Source organism: Notolabrus celidotus, chromosome 11, assembly GCF_009762535.1.
Source record: "Notolabrus celidotus isolate fNotCel1 chromosome 11, fNotCel1.pri, whole genome shotgun sequence".
NCBI lineage: Eukaryota > Metazoa > Chordata > Actinopteri > Labriformes > Labridae > Notolabrus > Notolabrus celidotus.
This window is the reverse complement of record NC_048282.1, coordinates 15791418-15816108: the sequence shown is the minus strand read 5'-3', so window position 1 is coordinate 15816108 and position 24691 is coordinate 15791418. Positions and strand designations below refer to the sequence as shown.

General features: G+C 40.2%; 1 protein-coding gene and 1 long non-coding RNA gene across 6 annotated transcripts in view; one reads left to right on the top strand and one right to left on the bottom strand.

Annotated features, from left to right (window-relative positions):
- The window catches only part of LOC117821874 (neural cell adhesion molecule L1-like protein), a 59313-nt gene that overhangs the window by 27433 nt on the left and 7189 nt on the right, over positions 1 to 24691 (top strand). For all 5 annotated transcript variants that reach the window (XM_034696418.1, XM_034696417.1, XM_034696419.1 and 2 more), the window contains exons 7-23: positions 164 to 205; positions 419 to 524; positions 636 to 817; positions 952 to 1086; positions 1750 to 1890; positions 3223 to 3334; positions 4154 to 4320; positions 4866 to 5031; positions 5488 to 5618; positions 5828 to 5932; positions 7810 to 8007; positions 8418 to 8488; positions 8587 to 8809; positions 9785 to 9900; positions 13809 to 14013; positions 15321 to 15443; positions 17051 to 17233. In XM_034696418.1, coding sequence (XP_034552309.1) covers positions 164 to 205; positions 419 to 524; positions 636 to 817; positions 952 to 1086; positions 1750 to 1890; positions 3223 to 3334; positions 4154 to 4320; positions 4866 to 5031; positions 5488 to 5618; positions 5828 to 5932; positions 7810 to 8007; positions 8418 to 8488; positions 8587 to 8809; positions 9785 to 9900; positions 13809 to 14013; positions 15321 to 15443; positions 17051 to 17233 — 2406 coding nt within the window. The remainder of the gene's footprint in view (positions 1 to 163; positions 206 to 418; positions 525 to 635; positions 818 to 951; positions 1087 to 1749; positions 1891 to 3222; positions 3335 to 4153; positions 4321 to 4865; positions 5032 to 5487; positions 5619 to 5827; positions 5933 to 7809; positions 8008 to 8417; positions 8489 to 8586; positions 8810 to 9784; positions 9901 to 13808; positions 14014 to 15320; positions 15444 to 17050; positions 17234 to 24691) is intronic.
- The window catches only part of LOC117821876, a 36253-nt gene continuing 17205 nt past the window's right edge, over positions 5644 to 24691 (bottom strand). Inside the window, exons 2-3 of the long non-coding RNA XR_004633077.1 lie at positions 8978 to 9138; positions 5644 to 5955 (exon numbers count right to left, since the gene is read on the bottom strand). This is a non-coding gene — a long non-coding RNA (uncharacterized LOC117821876). The remainder of the gene's footprint in view (positions 5956 to 8977; positions 9139 to 24691) is intronic.

Below are 24691 nucleotides of genomic sequence, written 5' to 3'. Positions count from 1 at the left end.
ATAAGACTTATAAAGAAATACCTGACCGCAAGGACAAACCATTACTACTTCTACTACCAGCATGCTCTGGCTATATTTGTTTTTCATTTCAATCAAACAGGACAGTGATTTTATCACTACCCCTACCAGTATTATCCTCACTGTGTTTTGTTTTTCGTTCCAGGGAAACATGACAATGATTCAGCTCACAGCAGCAGCAAAACCAGTGAGTGATCTTCACACATCAAAATCTTCTCAGAGTGAATCAGAGCAGGTATCTTATAATGTCTACACATTATATGAAACCTGGTTTGTTTGCAAGTTGCAAAAAGCTGCAGAAAACTTATGTGCCATAAGCATGTCTGTCAATTATAGGACTGATTGATTACATTTACATAAGGTTGAGAAAAGCTTTTCTCTGTGTGTAATGTTGCTCTAGCCCCCCCACTGAGGATGCCTGGCCTGCTGCTGCCCTCTGGTGTTCAGACAGAGAAGGTGTTGTTAAAAGGACAGAGTCTAAGGCTGGAGTGTATACCTGAGGGAAAGTATGTATACATACTACATCATCACAACTGCATCAACATTATCTCTGTTTAATCTGTTATCATATCAAACATCTAGTATGGGTCATTAAACGTCATTTTTTCTTGTCACAGTCCCACTCCCATGATAACGTGGATTAAATTGGGAGAGGATATGCCTCCACGGGCACAGTATAACAACTTTGGAAAGCAGTTGACCATATCTGCTGTTGAAGAGAAGGATGCAGGGAAATACGTGTGCTCAGCTAAAAACTCTGCTGGAGAGACTGTCCACTACTTCGATGTAATAGTGGAAGGTAGGTCAACACCAGGAGCTAATTATGCATGTTCTTGCGTGTGCATTTGTTTTTGTGTGAGAGAGCAAGCTGCTGACACAGAGATGGCAGTTGTTTTGGTTTGGACCAACGCAGCTCTTCTTAACGTCTCCCAGAGCCGCCTAAGTGGCTGACAGAGCCTCCGCAGGGCCAGCTGACTGTGATTGGAGCTGATGTTCACATCAAGTGCTCTGTCAGTGGAAAACCACCACCAGACATAACGTGGAGGAGGAATGGTGAAGTTTTCAGAGGTGAGTGGGAGCCACTCTGGCTGTGGCCTCATGCATCTTTTGACACTGGGCAAGGAGACAGTACAGTGAGCAGCTACACCAAATTACAACCACACAGCTCTGAGCCCAAGTCCACAAACAGCCGTTCTGCTAAATATTATTTGTAAGAGACTGATTTTGTAATACAGTAGACACTGGATTTGGCATAAATATCTTGGTGCAGAACTGTCTTGTAGGTCATCTGATAATCCAGATGGATAACATTATTGGCTGATAATGGCTGATGATTCATATACTGGAGTCAGAGTGTATTGCACATGAAGACAATATACAACAATATGCTGCAGTCTACACAATACTGGGTTTTATGTGTGCTCACAATTATTTCTTTTTCATTCATAGAGTGAACTTGTTGTAATTGCAAGTCAGTTTTTTCCCTGACCAACATCCCTAATCCCAAATAATTTGTATTTGAGTCACACTAAAATGTAGAACAACTGCACATTTTTGCATTAGTGAAGCCTGACAAATATATTTTTTGATCATTAACGAATAAACTGACCTATCTATAAGTATTCAAACTTCAAAATAATATCACTGGTGTTAGCCTAAAGTCATGTTGTAGGTACCTAAGTGTTATCCTTCTGAATTTGTTTACATGCTCTGTTATTGTGTTGCTCTCAGATGACACATGGGAAAACAGGCAAGTGCTTGACGACACTGTGGTGCTCCATAATGCCACACCAGAGGACAGCGCTGTCTACCAGTGTGAAGCCTCCAACAGTCATGGCAGTATTCAGGCCAACATCAACATCATGGTCATGAGTGAGTAACACAGCAACACTTGAACCCAACATTAACAGCACGTCATACTTAATATCTAATGAAATGTTTTTAAGATACACCTGGTTTGCTCAATGTTTCACAGATTTAAAGGTGGTAGATTATCTCCACACATGGTGTTATATCTTACCCCAAAAAACCTCTCATGTTCTATTATGATGCTGGAAAAATATGCCTAAGGTGATGTTTTAACCATGACAAATAACGACATAGCATGACAAACATTTTTTTCACCCTTCAATCAACCAATTTTGTCTGACACATTTGCTGTTGCTTCATCGTGTTTTTGGCTGTCAGTAGCAGAGGCGGATCATCTGCCTCTATGAATAAAAATAAATCACATCTAAATCTGAGCAGCTCCAACATTTTCTGCAATTTATATCGCTGTATTCTCAACCACTCGAGATGTTACACTTCAAGTTGCTCTGAGCTCTTAGCTACTCATAAAAAAGGAGTTTTTTTCTCCCTGAGCAGAGGTCTGTCTGGATCTCCTCTGCATTTACACAGTACTTTTTATCTGAAGAGCTTTAAAATTTTCGTCTTATTCACAAACACTCACACAGCGAGAGCAGTGCAAGGAAAGCAAGCCAATGGAGTGACCACTGGGAGCAATTTATGGATTCAAAGCAGGGGATTTAACTGGTCAGTCCTCCCGAGGATTTAGAGCTCAAGATATTTTGCAGTCACTCGTTAGTAGAGTTTTCTGTCTGCTCTTTGTTTATGTGAGTCACTGTCTCGAGGAGTGGATGTTTACTAAATAAAGAGGCCTAGATTTAAAGAGCATAGCCTTTTATGCGCATATGTAAGTCCATACAATATCTCTAGATTTGCTTTATTTCTAAAACTGGATTACAAACTGTATTGTTCCATTCTTACTTCTTCAGTGGTTCATTTAGGAAACCAGAACCTTTGATATCTTAAAATGAATGACAATTCACTTGAAAGGATACAAAAATGAAAAGGAGTAAGTCAATTATGTGAAAATATACCTTTTTAATGAATTATCTTCACTATTACTAATTAATTATTTAATTTGATGCATAACATATCGTTTAAAAACTGCATGTTCTCAAATTTCTAGTAATTGGCACGGTTGCAAATATCAGTGTGATTTTGAAGGAGTTTTTTTTTACTTTGGCACTTCATATAAGAAGTCGCACCTCTGGAAGTGTAAAGAGAAGTTGTTATACTTCCTCTGAATTATCTAGGGTTTTTTTCTGTCCTCTGCACCTTTTCCTCATAAAAGAAAGTCCTGTGGGCAATAACTCGACATTTTAGCAACTCCAACCTCCTTCTCCTGTCCCTTTCTCTTAGATTTGGCTCCTCAGATTTTGACAAGGGACAACCAGGAGTACGCTGTTGTACTAGGAGGGGACATCATCATGAATTGCAGTGTTTTCAGCTCTCCTTCTCCCTCCATCTCTTGGTAAGTGCTAACCAGGGAGGGATGGTATTATTCTTGGTGACAGGTGACAGTGAGAAGTTTCACAGAACATTTTGACACATATTACTGTAAGACACAAAAAGTTCCCACAGTCAAGCTGCCTGATGTGCTATCCAGTAGCTAAGTTCTCTTTGTGCATTTACACGACTGTGCCAGCCATTACTGTGAATTTAGCAGATATTTGTGCTGTAGTCTAAAGTATAAACTATGAAGAACACCATGCAGCAGTGACTCATTATATTAATTCCCACACTGCTGCAGGTATCTGCCTTACATAGTCTGATGTCGACATGTATGTCTGTTTAATGAGGTAATCCTCTTCCGTTCCTTGAAACTGGGCTAATTAAATCCCATTAACTACCACCACAGCTCTGCTACAGCTGCACAAATGGGAAATGGGATCTCAGACAGAGCATGGCAAAACACTCTTAAGTTTATAAAGACCCTGAACATTTTTAGGATAAGTCTCTTGATTCTGTGAAATAACAAATTTAATCACCTTTATGGCACTTAAAAAGAGCAAAGAATTGAATTTTTTTAACTAGAATCAAGCAGAGAAAGTAACTTATACCAAACAGTGTGATGTGCTGTATACCTGCGATGATGAACTGTATGGAACAGAGACAAATGACAGAGTGAAATGACACCTGGATAGATTTATGTATAGATAGCCTTAGCCCTAATTTGACCAAATACATGACTCAGTCCTGACTAAATGGCAGGAAGCAGTATTTTTTCCCCTCAGGTAGTTCAGTCATTTTGACAAAATTCTTCTGGACTTGTGAAAACTCTCTCTTTCAGGACCAGAGATGGAACTCATGAAACTCTCATGGGTGGACGCTTTTTTGAACACCAAAATGGATCTTTGCAAATCAACAATGCATCAAAAGACGACAGTGGGAATTACGTGTGTGTTGCAGTTAACAGGGAGGGAAAGTCAGCTGTCATTGCTGCGCTCGAAGTAAAAGGTATGCCACTAACATGATTGTTGCTTTCTTGCACCTGAGTTGTTTGAGTCACTGCACATGATTTTTCATGATAAGGCCAGTTCTAAGAAATGACAAACACTTTCTAAATAATCTTCTTGTGAACTGACCCTTTAAAAAGAATGTCAGTGTGGTTGTTTTACAACTCACACATGAATCAGCTTTTTGCAGGTCATTTGTTTAATAGAAGCTTGGGCTTGTGTGAAAAAACACATAAAAACAGTGTGCATTTGTCTGTCTCTGCATGGTCCTTGAAACATGCTTGTGCTGAATAGAAACTAAATACCTTAGAAACCAGACTTTCCATTAATTTCTCTTTGATGCATAGATAGATGGGGCATCAATAATAATACAGTGGAATGTATATAGTATTATATTTTCATGGACTTATATCAATGCAAGTTACCATGAAAAACTCTTGAGCAATATCAAAACATATACACTTTGATGACTCATATAAGAAATTAGTCATCATACTTTAACTTTTTGAATTCTAGGCCTTTATCCCTTGTTTTATTTATCTTTAGACCCCACTCGAATAATAAATCCACCTCAGGACGTGGAGATCATCAGTGGGACCACAGCACAGCTGATGTGTCAGGCAGAGTATGATAAAAGCCTGCAGGGCACCTTTGAGGTGGTATGGAAGAAGAATGAGGAGGAGATCCCACGATCCTCTGAAGGAAATTTAAGGTAGGTGGCTGTGGTTTGATCGTGTTTCCATTAGTTTCCAGGCGTGTTTGAGTTTAAGATTTGTCCAGTGTCTTTGTCTTAATGCTGATACTTTGGAAGGAAAAATGCACAAGAAATCAAGCCTCTTTCTTAATCCTGACAAGTGGAGGGGCAAAACTCTGTGATGCTGTGGGCCTTTTTTTTTTAGAACTTTATGTATTGATTGATCACCTCTAGTTTCATTTGAACTGCTTTCTGCAAGAATGCTACAGTTGTTAGAAAAATAGGTCATTGACCAAACTACTGGCGGTTTCATATAGCTCCAAACTGAGGTATTGATGCAAAATGTTCTGGATAAAAGAAGTTATCTTTTCTTAAAATCAAGAACAATGTAGCTTCAGCCTTGGTAAATTGTTCACTGAGTACTTATTACTTAATTTGACTGAATAACACCTACATATTTTTATTTCTTTGCAGCTTCAGATACTCTGTGGATGGTGACATGCTGCAGATCATGAATGTTAACCTGAGTGATCAGGGAACATACACATGCATTGCTAGAACCAGCCTAGATGAGGTCAATGCAACTGCCCTGCTCACTGTACTAGGTAAGAGAGAAAAGGATGTATGCTCTTATGGAATATAATTTATTATTGATAACAGATTTCTTGCAAGGTCTCATGTGTGCGTATATGGTGTGATATGCGTAGACAGTGACATAAATAATCTAAAGCTGTGTGTTACATTGTGGTTTGAATCTCTAATTCAAACGCTGCTATCGAACATCTCATTTTGTAAAACGTATTTTGTGTTGCAGATGTTCCAGATGCTCCAAGAAAGGTAGAGATATCTGAACTTGATGGTCCGAGGAATGTTACCTTGTCCTGGGTTCCCGGAAATGATCACAACAGCTCTGTTACAGGTAAACAGAGGAAGGCAGGAAGGCTGAAAGGGAGTTCAAGTAGAAGTCATGCTAAATAATGCAACAGGAAAACACTCACTTAAAGATCAGCAACATTGTTGTGATTGCAATTAAATGCACTTAACATTTAACAGCCCACACAGTTATGTGATTACTATATAATTATTGTTAATTGTAAAATGATTAAAGCAAGTTTTTAAGGCTTATCTGACAGTGCCAACTCCGACCAGGTCTCGGATTCACCAAGTCTGACTATAATAGAAAGATGGAAATAGATTCCAATTTTGTTTCCTACTAAAGCTCATTATATTGTTCCCTTGCTGTAGTCTTGCCCATACCAGACTATAAAAAAAGGACGGACACATCTGCTTGCATACAAACTACCCAGGATCCAGACACTGTGCCTACTGAACTCTTTTTACTGATATTGTTCAGTTGCTACTGTATTCACAACAGATATCTTGCTTAAAACGTAATCACATTTAGGTCCACAAATCTGGATCATGATGCAGTCGTGCATACATCACTAAATGATGTCATGTGCAAAGGAGCGTGAACAGGTTCAGCGGCTGTGATCACTGATGACTGCTTACTTAAGTTCTTTAATAAGTGAGAGCTACAAATAGCTGTGAAGCTGTGAAGGGCTGATGATCCTGGCAGGGAAGCTGGTGTCTCATTTGTGCTCCAAAATGAGACCAAATTATTTTTGGAACTAAGTGTTGATGAGATTTTATATCAATTGAAAATGTATCCTTTTGTAGGCTCATAATGTTTCTAGCTTTGATATATTTTATTATTTTTTTGATGAAATATTGGAATAAACACACCAGATGAAGATCTTTTGTTAGACTGAGATCTGTACTTGTTTTTATTTGTTTAATTGAACATCTAGCAGTAACAGACGTCAGTTGTGAGGCCAGTTCTTTACAGAATTGTATTTGTGGATCACACAGCCTGACTCAGCACCAGGTGGATGTGTGTTTAAATATTCATTTAATTCATGTGCTATGGAAATTGCCAAAAGCTCTAGCTGTGATTGAAATTACTCCCTCGTTTACTCATCAGTTATTCCTGACATGATAAGTAAGTCTGTTGGGTAGAGGACTGATAACTACAGCGAACATGAATCGTTACCTTTGTTTCAAATGCTTACAGGTGGAGCATTTTTCATTTTATCTCATTTAAGCATGTCTTTCGATAAAGAAGTATGGATTAGAGGATAGTTGGGCAAATTGAATTATAGTTTGGTCAAACTGAGTATATTTGGTCTCTTGGGTGTAGCAAAAAGGGGTTTTGATTGAACACTGCCATACATATTCATTTAGGTTGTTATTTCAAATGTGTTATCGCATTCTTACATATCCCACATCCAGCAGCCATGGAACATGTTTCTGGCCACTTGATTCAATTAAGTCCAACAGTGACTACTTTTCAGCTCTGTTTTTGATTCTTCCAACTTCTGAGAGAACCATAAAGCTGTGAAGAGGATCACCAGCTTTTTGTTAAAAATGTGTTTCCTGTATCATGAGGAACTTAGTATAACCCAGCACAGGGACTGGAAGCAACTGTCCAAAAACTGTACTAAAATTACCTGCCAACATTCTTTAACTGTGTTTCTAAGCTAAGCTGCTTGTTCCTGGCTCCAGTCAAATTTAACACACAGGCATGACAGTGATAGAAATCATCTCATATAATAACTAGAGGAATTAAACTGTTTTTATCAGACAGCTGAAGTACATTTAGATTGGTTTTATAATGGTGTCATGTCAGATAGCTGTACTCTAAATTAAACACATACTTACTCCAATAACAGTTATGATCATTTTCCTGTGGTTCTGAATGCATGCGTATTTCTCCTCTCCCTTCCATGAACACAGAGTTTATAGTGCAATATGAGGAGAGCCAATTGGATCCTGGCAGTTGGAAGGAGCTACAAAAAGTCCCTGGTAACCAGGCAACAGCCGAGCTGGCACTACACGGGCACCTTAACTACCAGTTCAGAGTGTATGCTGTTAATGCTGTGGGACCTGGACCCCCTAGTGAGCCCACTGAGAGACACAACACACCCCCTGCCGGTGAGACTCGCTCCCTTTAATTAACATTTTCCACTGTGGTTATCTGTTGATTGTGAAAGTGTGCAAAGTTTTAACATTTCCCTTGAAATGCTCACAGAGGTGTCGTGTGGAGAGAGTAGGCTTTGTCACAGAACTTTGTAGTGGTGGGGGGTTGGGGATATTTTGGGATCCTAAAGACCTTTATGCTGTCAAGTATCAGCTGAAGTACAAGTTCCTGCAGCACCTTGGTGTTAATGTGAAAATGCATATGTAGAAACTGAGTATACTTATTGTCAATTATAATTGAGTCTGTTTAGGCTGAACAGTGTGAATTCATATTTGCATTTAAGCAGTCAAAGACTCAAGATGAAAGCATTATCCTTGTTATATTTTTATTTTTAAATATGTCACTATGCTTCATCTTTCCAAAGCCCCTGATAGAAACCCAGAAAACATCAAAATTCATGGCCATCTTCCTCATCAAATGGACATCAGCTGGGAGGTAAGAGAAAGAAAATAGTATCTCCATTATGTACATGTGTCATACTCCAGCAGCTTTTTTTAAGATTGCAAAATCATCCATACACTTCTCTGTTGCAGCCACTGTTTCATATTGAACAGAATGGCCCGGGCCTTGAGTACAAGGTGAGCTACAGAAGGCTTGGGGTGGAAGATGACTGGACTTGGCATTATGTCAAAAGGCACTCCTTTGTTGTGAGGAACACATCCACTTTTGTCCCTTACGAGATCAAAATTCAGAGCAGGAACAGCCACGGCTGGGGACCAGTACCTAAAATTGTTACTGGATACTCAGGAGAAGATGGTGAGTTATACACCTACTGCTTACCATACTCTTTGTATTCATGTCTTCGATGATTTGTTTATTTTAATATTTAAATTTGTGTGTGACTTGCTTTAACTCTGCTGTTTCGTGTGAAACTACCCAGAGGCTGAAATGGCCCATAAAGCTGTTGTTGTTCCCGTGACTTACTGTGAACTTTTTGTGTTGTCATTTCCCGCCCTGTCTTCAGTCGTCTTTTGGCATTGTCTGCGGGAAAATGTGTCAGGTTGAGTTCCTTCCTTCTTTTCTTTTTTTCTATTTCCTGTGATTTTGACCCTGAGCAGGTGTGCAGTTGAGACGTCTCTCTCCCCCTGAAAGCAAAAAAAATAGAAAGAACTTTGCTCACTCCAGCAGGTGGCAGATAACCTTTGTAGAGCAGGTGGATGTCAAATTTCCACTTCGGTCTGAAGCTGTGGGAGATTTGACAGATCACCAGGAACCTTGTGATTTAGGCCTACTGAGGCACAATGTTTGCTCCTCTCTCTAGTGTCTGCTGTACTCCCTTCCTTTCCTACTACCAGTAAAGTAAAAAGTAGAGCAGAACAAACGAAAAGCATTTCCATTTCATGTTTGGTATTGTATTTGCCTCTACTGTAAAAATAAAATAAAAACAAAATGTAAAAAAGCTGCCTCATTGGTAGCCGGCGGATAATATTTTTGTGCACATTTATGCTGTTCTAATAGCAACAGCGTTTTTATCTATGATGCTCACCAGCATCACATCATCTCTGCAGAGCTTAAATCAAAAGAATGAGCTCCTCTGTCTTAAAACACAAAAGCTCAGACTTGTAGTAAAGCAGATTTTTGTCCTAAAGAGAATAATATGGATAGCTTTCTTCATCCTTTCATTTGGTAGTTTATCTGACTTTTTCTTGATAATGTTAAAGAGTTTCTGCAGAGATAGCCTGTTGTTTGCAGAAAGCTTGTATTCCTGACCTTCCTCTGTGTGTTATTCAGTCCCTACTGCAGCACCGCGGGACGTAGCAGTGGAGGTGATCAACACAACTGTTCTGAGAGTTAGCTGGACCCCAGTTCCACACGCCACAGTCAGAGGGCATCTCGGGGGCTACAATGTAAGTTGTCACGGTACTAAAGAATTATTTCTCTCAGCCTACGCTTTTACAAAAAACTTTGAATGCAGCAGATAAACTTTGGACAGCAGTAAATCAGTGTTTTTAAGCACTACATTTCTCAGCATTTATACAAAACAAGTGCCAGAGGGGAACTGGAAAATATATCATAAAACAACATGAACGTACATCTGTCACAGTCACCTAATATTAACCGATTTTAGTGTTGTGACCTGTCGTTAATTACTAGATAATTCAGAAGTAATATAATAACCATAAGTCAGTAGCTAAAATACTTTTTTTTCTGAAACCTGATGAAATTATATATGCAGTATTTAATATATACATGTATAGGTGCAGTGTAAGACCAACATGAAGAGTTATGAACACTTAAAAAAAAAAAAAAGAATGACCATAGTCGACTTGATCATTGAAGATGGAATAAGAATGGTTTTCTAGATGATCATATGGAAGTAATGGAGAATAATGAACAAGTCTGAGCAGGCCGCAGAGAGGGAGGAAATAACAAGAGACACACAGAGGAAAACAGATTATATATTTTAAAACCAGAACTGCAAGTTCAAAAACCAGAAAAACAAATAATTTAATAACTAGGCAGGATATACAGAGACAGAATCAATATTATGTTCATTTTAAAATTAAAAAAGGAGGTGCTCTGTATCCTATTATTCGCAGGCTCAGTGTTGCTTCAGCTGATTAGTTGAAAAAGACACTACCATTGATTGTAAGCATTCATCTCTAAGTTTTATTATAAAAGAAGTTACATGTAATTTATCTTTGACACATGTATCTGCTTGTTAAAGGTTGTTATAGTTAGCATGTACAAAAAGATTAACTATGAAGGCAGTGCTGGTTTGAAGACTTGTGAGGTTTGTTGTTCTTTCTGTTATTCAAACTTAATTAACTTTACTGAACAATGTTGCTTTTCTAGAAGATTGATTTGACAATAGTTAACTATCTGCTGATGATGTTATAATAAGATGTCATGTCTATAACTTAATTTCCTAAAGAAAGGGAAAAGAGCAGAGTATGCATATTATTGTGTATTGATCCCAAATGTGGCCTCACTGAAGACACAATTATTCACCAAGAGAAGTTGAATAATTTGTTCCCTTTAGTAAATTCACATATAATGCAACATTTTTACACCAAAGATAAACCCTGCAACACAGTCAAACCCTGAGCAAGCTAGTGTGTCATCAACTTAACAGAGAGGACTGAATGAGCCTCTGAAGAGATGGCAAAACTAAACAAAAGGAAGGTGTGATGCCCAACTGACAGCAGTACAGATAGCACTTTTGGTTAACCCATCAATAAAAGGGCATGATGTTGTCATACTGTGTTTAAATGTGCCTTTGCAAAAGGGACCAACTTTTGCTGTTTCATGCCAGGGAGATGACCACCCACAGTCTAGCCAAAAGCAGCTGTTTAGATAGGGGCTTTGTCACTAGCCAGATAAACAAAAAAGCCAAATAGCTGATCATGTAAACAAACCCTCTGAGTTCAGTCTATGTATTTGTGCTCCACACCCACAGGATTAGGAAAAGCAACCCTTCTCCTCCTCAGGTGCAAGAGGGAAGGTGCAAAGGTTTAAGATTAAAAGCCATGGAGCTATAGGCTACAGGGATAATCTCAGGCATTTGCACGCATCCAGGCGTGATGTAACCTCAGGGCCATCTGAAGTGAACTGCGTACATGTGGGATGCACAATGAAAGCATGTAGGTCTCCAGCAGAATTTTTGGAGGTCAAACAAGAAGCTGTGCAGTCTTGTGTAAAATAAATTCATATCTGCAAACTCAATAGGCTCAAAAGCAGGACCACAAAGAGTCTCCGGAAAGAGCATCAATGCCAAATCTCATAAGGGGGCACTGGGTTTAACCACTGTCAGTGGGTTCCTTTTAAAACATGTCTCAATAGCATGAGAGCCTGGCGTCAACTCATCAAAGCAGACTTGACAGACAGAAGAAACAACCAAACAACCTGAAAGGGAAAGGAAAGACCCTCATCCAGCAGTTTCTGACGGGACAACACAAGTTCCACATTTGAGGACTCGGAGCATATTCCTGAGACCACTTCCTAAATACCCTCCACTTATAGCCTTATATGCCTCAAGTGGATGATGCCCTCGGACGGTGTATTAAAGCTCCCGTCACTCGTGGGAAAACTGTAGGCTTTGAATTTGAACTCTCAGTAGATAGGCAAGAAACTGCCACCGTTCTGGGTGTGTATAATTCACCTTTATTCACCTCAGAGAGAAGGGGTCCCTGCAGAGAAGAAACTGCCAGGGCCTCGCTTGACAGCATGCTCACTATCTCCTCATTCCATGTCTTCACCGGCCACCAAGGGACCACCAGGTCTAAGGACTTTTTCCTTCTAGAAAGCCCTCTCTATAATAGGCAGTATTATTTCCACTGGGGGAAGTGGATACCAGAATGTATTGGGTCATCCATTCTAAGTGGTGTGTTTTGCGTCTGCTATGGAAAGGACAGGGGCAGTGGGTATTTGCCCCCCTGGAAAAGAGATCATATTTCCCTCTGCTCATTTGTTCCAGGCTAGTGTGATACTCTTTCAGAAGTCATCACAATGGAAAGGAGTCTCCCCCTAGGTTCAGGTGGCTTGGGACATGGGTGACTATTAGAGACTTAAAAAGACACTCCACCACAGCAACAGACAGCAAGAGAGATTTAGCAGCAGAGGCAAATGGCCCCTCTCACTTTTTTTTAATATGACAGAACCCCTTCTGGTCCTAAACAAGTGACTAAAAGGCAACACCAGGAATTCCCTAGGCTATGTCTTTGAATGCAAACTTTGGAAATAGCAGTCAGGATGTAGTGCTTATTGACAGTCAGCATCTTTGACACCTGGTGTTCCAAACCATCACCATCAGCTGGACCCTTTAAAAGAACATGGAAGAAGCCTTTGGGCAGCAGCAAATGAATGGAAACATTTCTACCTGTTACAGGAGAGAGGAGCTTTTTCCTTTGAGACACTGAACACATCTGAATGCTGGTTGGGTAGGTCTTGCTCCAGGCAGAATGACCTTGATTGTGACTTGATCATTGCAGCTTCAACTCCTAGGAGCCTAGACTTGCAGGTGTTGCTACCCTTTTGAGGAAAGGCAGTGGAACTGCAGGCTTGCAGTGTGTTGTAGGCAGCTTGGGTTTCATATTGTGTCAAGGAATGATGCGCAGAGCCTCTGACTGCATCTTCCTCAGCATACTTCACCCGGGTGGCACCAGGTAACTGTCAAAATAAGCCCTCCACAGAAATAGGCTCATCCTAGGAAATGGTTCTGTCCCAGTCTGGATCTTCAGAGTGTCAGCAATAGTTGCCTCTATGCTTCAACTCTCTAGTGCCACACTCACCGGAGCAGTAGCAGTGGCTAAAACTTACAAAAAAAATGTGAGAAAAACTGAGAAATGTCTGTGTGATGGAGGGAGGGAAAATGTGTAGGTGGGAGCACATGCATGTAAATGGAATGTCACTCGTATAGGCCATGCTGGGAGGTGATGCGCAATATCTGTAATGTGTAATACCAAGTGAATTCACTGAAAGAGAACATTTTGGGTCCTGTTTTTTTTAGTTCAGTCTGTCACCTGTTAAGGTGTTGTCATTGAAATTATGTATCTGGCAGAGTAACTGTTTAAAGTGGCAATTTATCACACACTGTCACTTAAGGTAATTGGTTTAAAAGTCTCAGATTCACAGGTGATATGTGATGTCAGCTTTCAGATGCCTTATTACAGTAGAAAGCAAACATAACTTGCTACTCCTCCTCCACATATTCTGTTTTACTGCTCTGTTTTCCTCTGTGTGTCTCTTGTTCTTCCCTCCCTCTCTGCGGCCTGCTCAGACTTGTTCATTATTCTCCATTACTTCCATCTCACAGGTTCACTGGTTGAGAAAACGAAGTCTGCTGAACCCCAGTAAGACTTTAGATGAGCGCCACTCCCTGTCTTTTCCCGGGAAGAGGAACCACGGCATTGTGCCGCAGCTGATACCGTTCTCCGAGTACAGACTTACTGTCAACGTTTTCAACAAAAAGGGCAAAGGGCCAAACAGTGACCCGGTCATCTTCAACACCCCAGAGGGAGGTGAGTTGACACAAAAATACACCGCACATCATAAGTGTTCCTTACATGCTTACCAAAAAATTACACAGCTTTGAGAAAGATGTAAGAAATGCACACATTGTGGTTTTAAAGTGAATCAGGCACAAGACAAAATGTTTTACTAAAGCTCACTTTACACTTACATTAAAGTCCATCTCCATGTAAATGTGTTTGGCTTATTGTGACTTTACTGCCATGTTTGTGCTTCACTGTGCAGAATAAGAAATATGCTGTTTTGACAGTTGTCAAATTTATCTGTCGTAGGAGGAAAACTTCTCAGTGCTCACCATAAATCTGAGTTGAAGGGATTTATCCACCAGAATGATTTGTGACGTTAGAAGTAGTTTGAGAATCAACCATGTCTCAGTGTGATGTGGACACAACTAGCGCCCTTATACTCAAAACAGACCCATCAGTGAAATAGGACATGATGTGTATCCATTCGCTAATATTTAAGATGAAAAACATGCTATTCATTGAATACGCAAGATGCAGAAGTAACAGATGTAATCATACAAAAATGAGAATACCACATCAGACAAGAATTATAATTTTTGTATGTCTTTACATGTGTGAAAGGGAACTTTTAATGAAGTAGCTACTAGTGTTCAGCCTGAAGTACAGGATTAAAAGAAGAAGAAGTCATCAAAGCCTGCATGATTCATAAAAATCCTTATTAAAGCTGGGGTTGGTAGTCAGATTTAGATACACTTTTTGTTATACTGGTTAAAATGATCTTTATGTCCTGATGGCAATCGATACATAATGTGTTCTTAAAAAAGAGCAAAGAAAAGCTGCTATCTACAGCCGGAGTAAACCTGGGAAAACACCAACCAATCACCGTTTTTTGGGTGCCAAAATTTTAAACCATTCAAATCCTGTCCTGCCGTTCTGCCCGCCTCCTGTGCGTACATTTTCCCGGCATGTACTCCGAGTCCCCGTCCCCTGCCTCTGCCTCTGTTTTGGAGGAGCTCCGAGGGAGGGGGGGAGGGGTTAGACGGAGTCATGAGGACATGCTACATTCGAATTCATGCTAGTTTTCCGAGACTACCAACCCCAGCTTTAAAGGATGCTGTGTGATGCAGCATTGTGAGGTGAGAAGGACACCTTAAACAGGGAAACTATATATACTCCAATGGTGTGAGTTTCTTTATCTTAAGCAATAAATCAGCATAGGGTAAAGACAGCTTTGAAAGAAAAGTATATGAATGTCTTATGTGGATATGATGAACACAGCAAGCTGCTAGAGAATTTTCAAGTTCAAAAGATGTAACATTATTGTCTCATAGTTCCTTGGCAGGTGCCCATCCTGACTGCCTCCAACGCTCGCACAAACTCCATTCTGTTGGTATGGGGCCCACCTCTGGAAGCAAATGGCATCCTCACTGGTTACTTCCTGAAGTACCATCGCCGTATGTACACACCATGAATGAATGCTCACTGACTTAAACAGTGTACACCTTTGGCTCCATGCTAGGCTATTCATTAATAGATGATTTGCTCTATCATAGTTTTTGTGGTACAAACCTGAAACATAGTTCAAACACTATCTTCTACCCTTTCTCCCTTTCCTCTACATTTTTTGTTATCACACCAGACACTAGGTTGCACTGTTTGACACCAAACTCTGCACAATAGTCTGCAGCAGCCCAATTGTGCAGGCTACTTAATATTGTGGTTTAACAGTTTCCACAGTGCTTCTTATCTGCTATCCTCCTGGACTACAGGTTATTCTCAAAGAGGATCATTTGCGCGAGTGCTGTTGGTACCTCTTGTATAAATTTCTTTTAGCGTTTATCTCTCTGAAGAATTTCCTCTTACAAAAAAAAAGAGAGAGAAAGAACGCCCCGCCTTTATGCTCGAGAACTGTTAGGGCGAACAAGTGAGTGAGGGGCTTTCATTATGCTTCCTCTGTTTTCAAAGCCTACACTGTCGTTGGCTGACATTTCTGAAATCTTTTGTGTAAAATGTGAAGGCAGAGACAGCCCTTTGCCGCCTCCACCAGAACCCACAGAGTCTGGCCAGCTCTTCAATACACTCTGTCCCCCTTTCCTTTCTGCCTTTTCCCATATCAGATGTCAGGCTTTACACAGATATTCCCACACAATACAGGCTGTGGGTGTTGGAGATTTCTGACTGAACTGATTCACCATGAAACTCAAATATATTCGTATTGCAGGTTTCTGTTAAGTCTGTCGATATAATGAATGCTGTAGTATAAGCACAGAATGAACGTGCAGTTGAGTCATGAAAGAGCTGTGCAATTAGTCTTTGTATAATCTATTGATGTGCAGAAACACGTGACATTTCTAGTTTTTTTTGTGCTGCAAATGTCATTTTCAAAAGTGGAATAGCAGGCTTGGTACACAATCAGTTCTTACCTGCATTTTTAACATTGGCACAGTAATGACATAAACTGGTCTGTGGGGATGCGGATGGGGGGGGTGTGTTTGTACAGTCTGCACACATACTGTACTTTGATCTATTATGCAAGTTTGATGATCCATTATGCTGCTTGTGATTGCGACTCGTCTGATTTCCCACTACTGCTCCCACCTTATGTTTTTTTTTCTTTTGTCTGTTTGTGTTCCCTCTGCTTTCCCACCTGTTTCTGTAATTTTTTCTTCCTTTTCAGCTGCGTTTCTCAGCTTTTTCTTCATCATACCTTCTGATTCCTCCTCCTCAGTTTTTCCTTCTCTTCTCCTCCACCTCCCCTTTTCATCCCTTGCTTCTTGTTTACCCTCTCCCTCCCCCTGAGCTCTCTATCTCCTGCTTTCATCTCCTCCTGCCTCTCTCCGTAATGTATTCCTCCTCAGCTCACCTGTCACGACTTGTATCTGCTCCGTTCACTTTCTGCATGAGCTAGCATGACATCCCTTCATCTTCTCCCTCCCTCAGCCATTGACCCTCATTATAGCTGTGTTCCATTAACATACAACATGAGCCAACAGTGATGACTTTTTCTGTGTCTCACTCATGCCTCCTGAACTGACCTGACATCTTTCTCCATCCTCCATAGTTAATGAGACCACACTGGAGGTGGTTGATTCCCGGGAGATAAACATCACTGGGGCTGACACCTCCCAGTGGCAGCTCCAGGGCTTAGACGATGGCAGCCTCTACCGTTTCCACCTCAGTGCGTGCACTCGAGCAGGTTGTGGACCTTCTCTAGCCCAGGAGAGCAACACCATTGCACAAGCACGTGAGTAGAAGAAATCGATGTACCTGTTGTGGTAGTGCATCATTTCGTTTGGGTATGGAAACTTTTCCAGTGTTCTTGAAGTATACAGCAGCACCCTACAGACAAGGTTGTTACAGTGTGATAACTCAGATATATAATAGAGGCATTCATAGCTGTGATTTATTGTAATACACCATAAATTACAAAACTTTTATTTTTCCAGGCGTAGAAATCAGCCTTTGAAAACAGCTGCATAATGTCCTTCATAGCTCCAAGGACAGTCTGTCAAATCTGAGAAAAAAAAATGATGTTGTCATAATCTGGTTATTTATGAAAGTCTGAAAATGACATTTTTCTAATCTTATTCTATAAAAATGCTATGAAACATACACATTCTATGCATTTAAAAGAGGTGGGTTGTATCAAGGCTTAGCTGGTCTAATAATAAATCATTTTCACTGAATCGTGCCAGTAGTGGGATGAGGGATTTTGGAGATCACTCAATACTGAAATAAGTTGGTATTTTTCATCATTTGAGGCAAAGATTTTGATCTTTGTATGATTTTTCTGTTACATATTGTTGCCTCACTGGAGTTTCATTCCTCAAAGCATTTTGGTCTGAAGCCATCTAGAGCTAGTATCCAAGAGAAAACACTTTTAGTAAGTCATTTTCTTAAAAACATATAGAGCCTCTGTGGCTCATCTAAAGCTTAAGTGCAGTGCTTCTTTCTTTATGGTTTTGTTTTGAAGTCTAGCAACAAATTATTAATAATTTTCTTCCCCTAAATACCATTCATAGTCTGCTTGAGATGAAAGCATAAATAAGCTTAGTGGCAGCTTGCTAGCTTAAGAGCGCTAGTATCCTGGCAGCTTTTCTCACATTGTCTGTGTTGCTGGTCTTCATCTAAACTTGATTAGATAAAGACCAGCAACACAGATGAAAGGATGCTATTTTGGCCGCTCAACAGATGTTCAATTTAAAGTTTAGTTCAAATTCAAAGACGTGGGCTTTAACTGTGGCTTCCGATTTGATCTAGAAGCAAAGATTCTTGGATAGTGCAGCTCTCTGGCCTTGATGCCGAGTAGACGGAGATAACTTTTTTTATTTCTTGGAGCCGTGGAAAGATTTGACTCACTAGTTCTTTCTAGCAGAAAGACAGAATGCAAGTGAGCTTTGGGCTTTGTTCAGCTGGCTCTGCTAAAACGTAAAGTCATGTGTCTTCTACTTAGCTGTGAAAAAAACACCACCACTTTGCAGACGTCAACTAATTGAGGCATAACAAGTAAGAAGTTGTGTTGCTATCAACAAAGCATCCCAATACAACAACAAAACAAGGTGTCACTACCTTGACAATAACTGAGAAGACATTACATTTCCTTTACACAGGTGCATACAAACATCTCTAAAGAGAAATACATTGTGGAGGAGGATAAAACACATCCAAAAACACATTTAGGTACATTGAAATTGCTGGGCTTTGGTTGTATAAAACTCTGATGGAACTTCTCCAGAAAGTTGCCTTACTGGTGATTAAAGCAACACTTTTTGTGAACATTATGCCTTTAAGAGGAGGATGTGAGCCTCACTAATGAGAGCTTCACCGTACAGGTTGTCATTATGTCTTCTGGAGTCTTAAAACAACACAAAGACAGTCTTTTAAGAGGTGCTGTTAATTTCCGGAACATATTTAAAGACACATTCAAAATGATAGATGTAACTAAACCTTGACATCAGATGGTGGATTGCCTCTGAAACCTTAAAAGTTTGTGGGTAGATATAAAAAGAAAACATCATAGCTGCCTGAATTTTGAAGTCAGGAATTCAGGTGTTTTCATCTTTGGCTTCTATGCAGGCTTTAAAAGTTTTCTTTTTTTTGATCTATTAGAACATTCCTCAAGTTTCTCAGTTGAGTCAGAGGTTGGGTCAGCTTTTTAGAGCTGAGAGATCAATAGCCTGCCACTTTCACACTTTTTCTGATTATCCTTAATAAATAGGCTCTTTTCTCATACAATCTTATCATATGTAACTCTGCTCTTCATCATTTAAACATTGACCCAGAGTTCAGCTCTCTGCAGTCTGTCAGTGCCTCTACATGATCTCTTTCCAGCTCAAATGGAGCTTATAAATCATGGTGATGTTCTGTTGCACAACTCTTTAATGACCTTGAGTGTTCATCAGGTTGTTGTTCAGGGTGTCATCCATTACAGCTAGAGAGCCAGACTCACTGAGAGAATTAATGAGCTGATAAGTTCAGAGAACAAAACCTCTGCTGCAGCGTCTTTGACCCTATTCTCAACCATGTTTTTTTTTTCCCACTGACGCTGTAGAACAACAACAATCATTCAGATTTTTTAGATATCCTGATCACATATGATGCATGTGTAGCCACGATAAGGCACTAAGATAAGTCTTATGAATAATTAGATGTGTGGGTAAATTCAAGAAATGAAGATGATCCAGAAACAAATATTAATAACTGCCTTGTAAAAGATCCAAGTTGTAGTGCCAAAGTCAGCACAGGGTGTTTTAGCTGGGGAACTACTGTATATGCAAAGCCTGCCTTCTCGCAACACCAACTAATTAAACAAATGTCTATAAACACATGTGATAACAGCATAATTTGATCATTTATTATAACCTTCACACTTATTTTGGACTTGTTTTGTGAAGAAAACTAAGACAATCCTGGTCAGACTGATTCAGTCTACTAAATGTGTCAATATCAGCCTCCTCATTTGACCACCAGGGGGTACCAAAGCCAAAAAAAGTTAAACCATAACAGAGTGGCTTTAAATTGTATTTTACATTAAGTGTAACCATGAAGTTTCATTCTGTTTTTCTTTTACCCTTTGCAAGACATGTCATATAAGTGATTTGATGAAACAAAGAATTCAATTCAGCCATTTGGGTCAGAGATTGGCAATATTCCCTACTATCATTTAATATAAGTAACATTAAACAGGTGTAGATTTCTGCCCTTGAAGTCAAGAAGAAAACTGAGTATGAGCTGAAGTTCCTGAAATATTTCTTCTTACATTGCTTTAAAGCCAAGAATGCTTTAGAAACCATGAGTCCACTCTGTTGGAATGTGTTAATGAAAGCAGTTCATCCCTCTCTGGTTTTTATCGTTGCTGTGAGAGGCCCTGCATCTTGTAGGTGGATGTTCAGCCTGAGAGCCATTAGTTGCATTGTTTGTAAATCTGGTTGAGAAGAGGCTCAGTTGGGAGATAAAGTGGTTCTGTTTCTGAGCGCTGTCCTCAGGGTATGTTAGTCACAATGCGGCAGAGTAAATTTATGGATGCCAATAGCACAGAGCAGGGGCACGGTGAGTTGAAAGACGTTGATGAGGAGTGATGGAGTGACAGTGAAAGAAATAGTGAGCCCAGGCTATCAAGTGTTTGGATTCCACCTTTGTGTCTGAATGAGCTTTTAATGCTTATATTGCATTTAGTCTAGAAAGTAAAGATTTTTCTGGTTTAAAAGCTGGTGTTGACAAATTACAGACTGAGATACAGGAAAAAATACAGGTATCAGAGTAGTGTGCATGTGTGTCTAAATGTCTTTGTTTAAAAGGTTTATAATCCAAAGAGCAAGACTGACATAAGAGATGGAAAAACATAGAATGGATAAAACATCAGTGAGAAATAGGAGCAAAAAAAGCTGAAAGAGAAGAGCTAACAGCCATGGCAGAAGACTGTGGCAGACACAGAAAGAATATCTATTCTTCTGCATCAGGTCTCATGAGATAACAAAGGAGCAAAGATAAAGCGGACTGCAAACATGACAAAAAAGCTCAGAGTCACACAGAAATAACTGGCTCCCCCTGAGAATAAATCATTTGCTCCCTGACACAACATTTGAACACCCAACTCGTTATCTCCAACGCATTTGCTAATAGTTTGCACTTAATGTTTGAAAAAGTTTATTTGGAAACATAATTATCAAGGGCTGACTTCAGTTTCATTGCAGCTCCGGATTGAGTAATCAGAGCAGAACAGGCAGTGTTGGTGCACAGCAGTGTTAATTTTTTAATACGAGTTCACACAATAGAGTGCAACAGAGAGAATACAATATTCACACCAGAGTGTGAGAAGTGGTGGAGGCAACAACATGTGCAAAATCAATGATATCTGTGCCACAGGTAATGAAACGATTTTAACAGTGAGTGCAAATTCAAATCAATGCAACAGTGGAAAAATACCATCTCAGAATAAACACAAAGTGAAGTGACAAAGTGCCCATAACCTAACGCAATAGCCATAAGCTATACCGGTCATCTCTAGAGGGTCACAGGGGGCTGAAGCCAATCCTAGCTGACATTTGGAGAAAGGGAGGTAGGGGGGTGGGGAGGGGAGGGGGTACACCCTTGACAGGTTTCTAGTCAATCACAGGTCTGACACACAGAGACAGAAAACAATTCAGGCTCACAGTCACACCTATTGGCAGTTAAGTTCAACAAATAACCTAACCTGCATTTGTTTGGCCTGAAGGATGAAAGCAAACAAACCTGTTTGTTTAAGGCATCAACACTGGCCACCTCATTGTCATAGAAATAAAACTTCATTAAATAACATTGTCAAAACATTGAAAAAATGAGGCACCATGAAGCTTCATGTTCACTTTCTTACGGTTCAGCAGTCTCTGATGAGCTTAGAAACTCTTAGGAGCATTTATCAGTTAACAACAAGATACCTCTCCTTGGAAAATCAGACTTGAATGAAAGGGATGGATGGGAACTTGTCAACAGTAAGTGTATTACCCACAGGGGATGCCAGCTAGGCCTTTTTATCAAGAAACCAGGTGAAGGTGGAAGCTTGGCTATCAGCTACTACAGACAGGTTAATTTAACCACATAATTTAGCTAGTTTTTAAAAAGTAAAGCCCAAATATAACTGTTGGTTTAAGTGTACACTCTAATTAGAAGATTTTCATAGCTTTTCTTTGCTGTCAGAAAGCCTGCATGTTTAAGCATTGTTTGTGGGCCAGCTTCATGCTTCCTAGTTTCTCAACAAAGAGGCCAAGCTGACCAGCCTCCTCGGAGGGCAATACACTTACTTTAAAGGGGACATATCACGCTTTTTTCATCAATATATATTGGTCTAAGAGGTCCCCAAAACATGTCTTTAAAGTTTATGCTCAAAAAAACACTTTGAAATCAGATTTTGGCATGCCTGAAAAGCCCTCTTCTTCATTCCTCATCAGAACACTCTGTTTTCCCTCTGACCACGCCCCCTCCGGAAGTGGATGTGCCTCGGCTCTCCAGCACGTTGATCTAATGTTTACATGTTGGCTGAATATACACGGCTGCTCACAGATCGCGTTACTTCAACCCTCTGAATCTGATCCTGACGGAGAGGCGCCTGCAGCAGGACCTTTCTGAACGATTGGTCATAGATTTAGTGTTTCTTGTTGTTTTATTTGTCAGTATGTCGACGTGTGTCTTGGTACACAGCTACAGCTACAGCTACAGCTACAGCTTCAGCTACAGCTACAGCTACAGCTACAGCTACAGCTACGAACATATAGCTATGTGGCTATGCTAATTAGCGCTAGCACTTATCCATGACAAATAAAAATCCTCCACTAGATCTTCAAATCTGCAGACGTGAGGAGTAAAACCGACCTTTGTGTTTATTAAGACAGCCTACAACTAGCATGCCTCCCTCCTAAGCTCCTTGTTAGCACACATGTGTGCAGGTAATGAAAAACGGAGGGGGGATTCAGTATTATTTTATACAGTCTATGGGCTGAACAAGCTCCGAGCTCTGACTCCGTGACAGACCGGATATTGTTGTTACGTAACAAAAACACGGAAGTCTGAAACGGCTCGTTTCACACACATTTACAGAAAGGTGGAGAAATCAAAACAGGGGCAGAATGAATTTTTTTCATTCTTGGGGGGGTTTGTAGACATGCCAGGGACACATATTTCAGGTAGAGAACCATTAAAAAGTCAATTTTGCATGATATGTCACCTTTAACAAAGACCTCATATGAATCTACTTTTTAAAAAATGACTATCGTTATAATTAGTTAGCCAGCAACACACCTCCACATTATTTGACATGTTGCTCTATTGAGGGTGTTAAATAATGCAACCGTTAACACTGACATTTTCACCAATTCAGCTTCAAAATGGGGAGGTGTTAACAATGTGCATGTTGCTGCTGCTGCCCCCAAGTGACGTGAAAAAACAATACATATTTCAGTTTTGAGAAATTATTCGGTGTGTATTTGGATATTGGTGAAGCTGCGATTGTAATTCTACCATGGACTTTTATTTCAGAAAAAGCAAAAAGCATTGGTCTTGTGGTCATTTTCTTTGATGACAAATATTCTTGGAGTTACTCCCTGAGTTTGGAGGAGCTTAATTTTTTTTTTGTGCAGTGCATTGTGGGATGTTATTGTCAATCAACACTCCACCCACTGGTGGTGCATCTTCACCAGTCACCAAATCCAGAGAACCACTGACAAACAGATCACTCATGCAGGCACACACCTGCATTTCAATGTGTTTGTGAAAATGCCCAGCCAACGTATTTGTGTGTGCGCTGTCCTTGTGGCTGAACATACATGCACATGTAAGTGTGTGTATGTGTGTGTGTGTGCTTGTGCCTGGTCTATAAACCTTAAAGCTGGCTTTCCATATTTCTGTAATCTTCTGCTGTATTTCATTTTCTCTTTATCCTTCTGAAGATTTGTCCCTGACTCCAGCTGTGGCCCCTGATCAGAGCCGTACGTATGGCTGCTTGTGCCGCTGTAGCGCTAACATAGAGGTAGTGGTAGAAGTAGAGGCACACAAGGTTGTAGGTCTCTTTGTGTTGTGTTGTGCTGTCATCAAAAGCTTGTCCTTTGTAGCTGAAAAAAACAATGGTTTGAGTAATTCCAGAATAACAGCTCTGGAAAGACAGAGCTTTTCTACATGAATATACCTTGTCAAAAAGTGACAATTGCAGTTTGAATTTGCGATTCACATTCATTATTTAGAATCCCTGCCACAGTTAAAGTCTGTTTACTATCACTTGCAGTGTTCTTGCACAGTTACCGCCATTAATCTGGTTTTCCCAGTTGCTCTAACAATCCTGCCTTCATGTAGTCTGCAGAGCTGCCTTGTTGCACAGAATACAGCATTAGACCTGACAGTGTTGTAGCAGGAATCTAACATCTGAGGCTTCTCTTTCCTTTCAGGCCACAACTGCTCTCTTTCCTTTACTGGCTCTATCCCTGCCAATTCTACTCATCCTCCTTTAGGTATATAACTCACACTCACACATGCACATCCAATGATATCTCTGTGATCTCATCTTCACCTACCTCAACTTTCAGCTAACAATGGAATCCGAGACATGGAGTCTTTTCAATCTATTCTGATATCAGCTCGTGGTGGGGGGCGTCAGGAAATGCCAGCTTTGCTTAAGAGAGAGTGAAGACTAGATGTCACTCCCGCCTACGATCTCTATATCTACCCTTTATGAGCC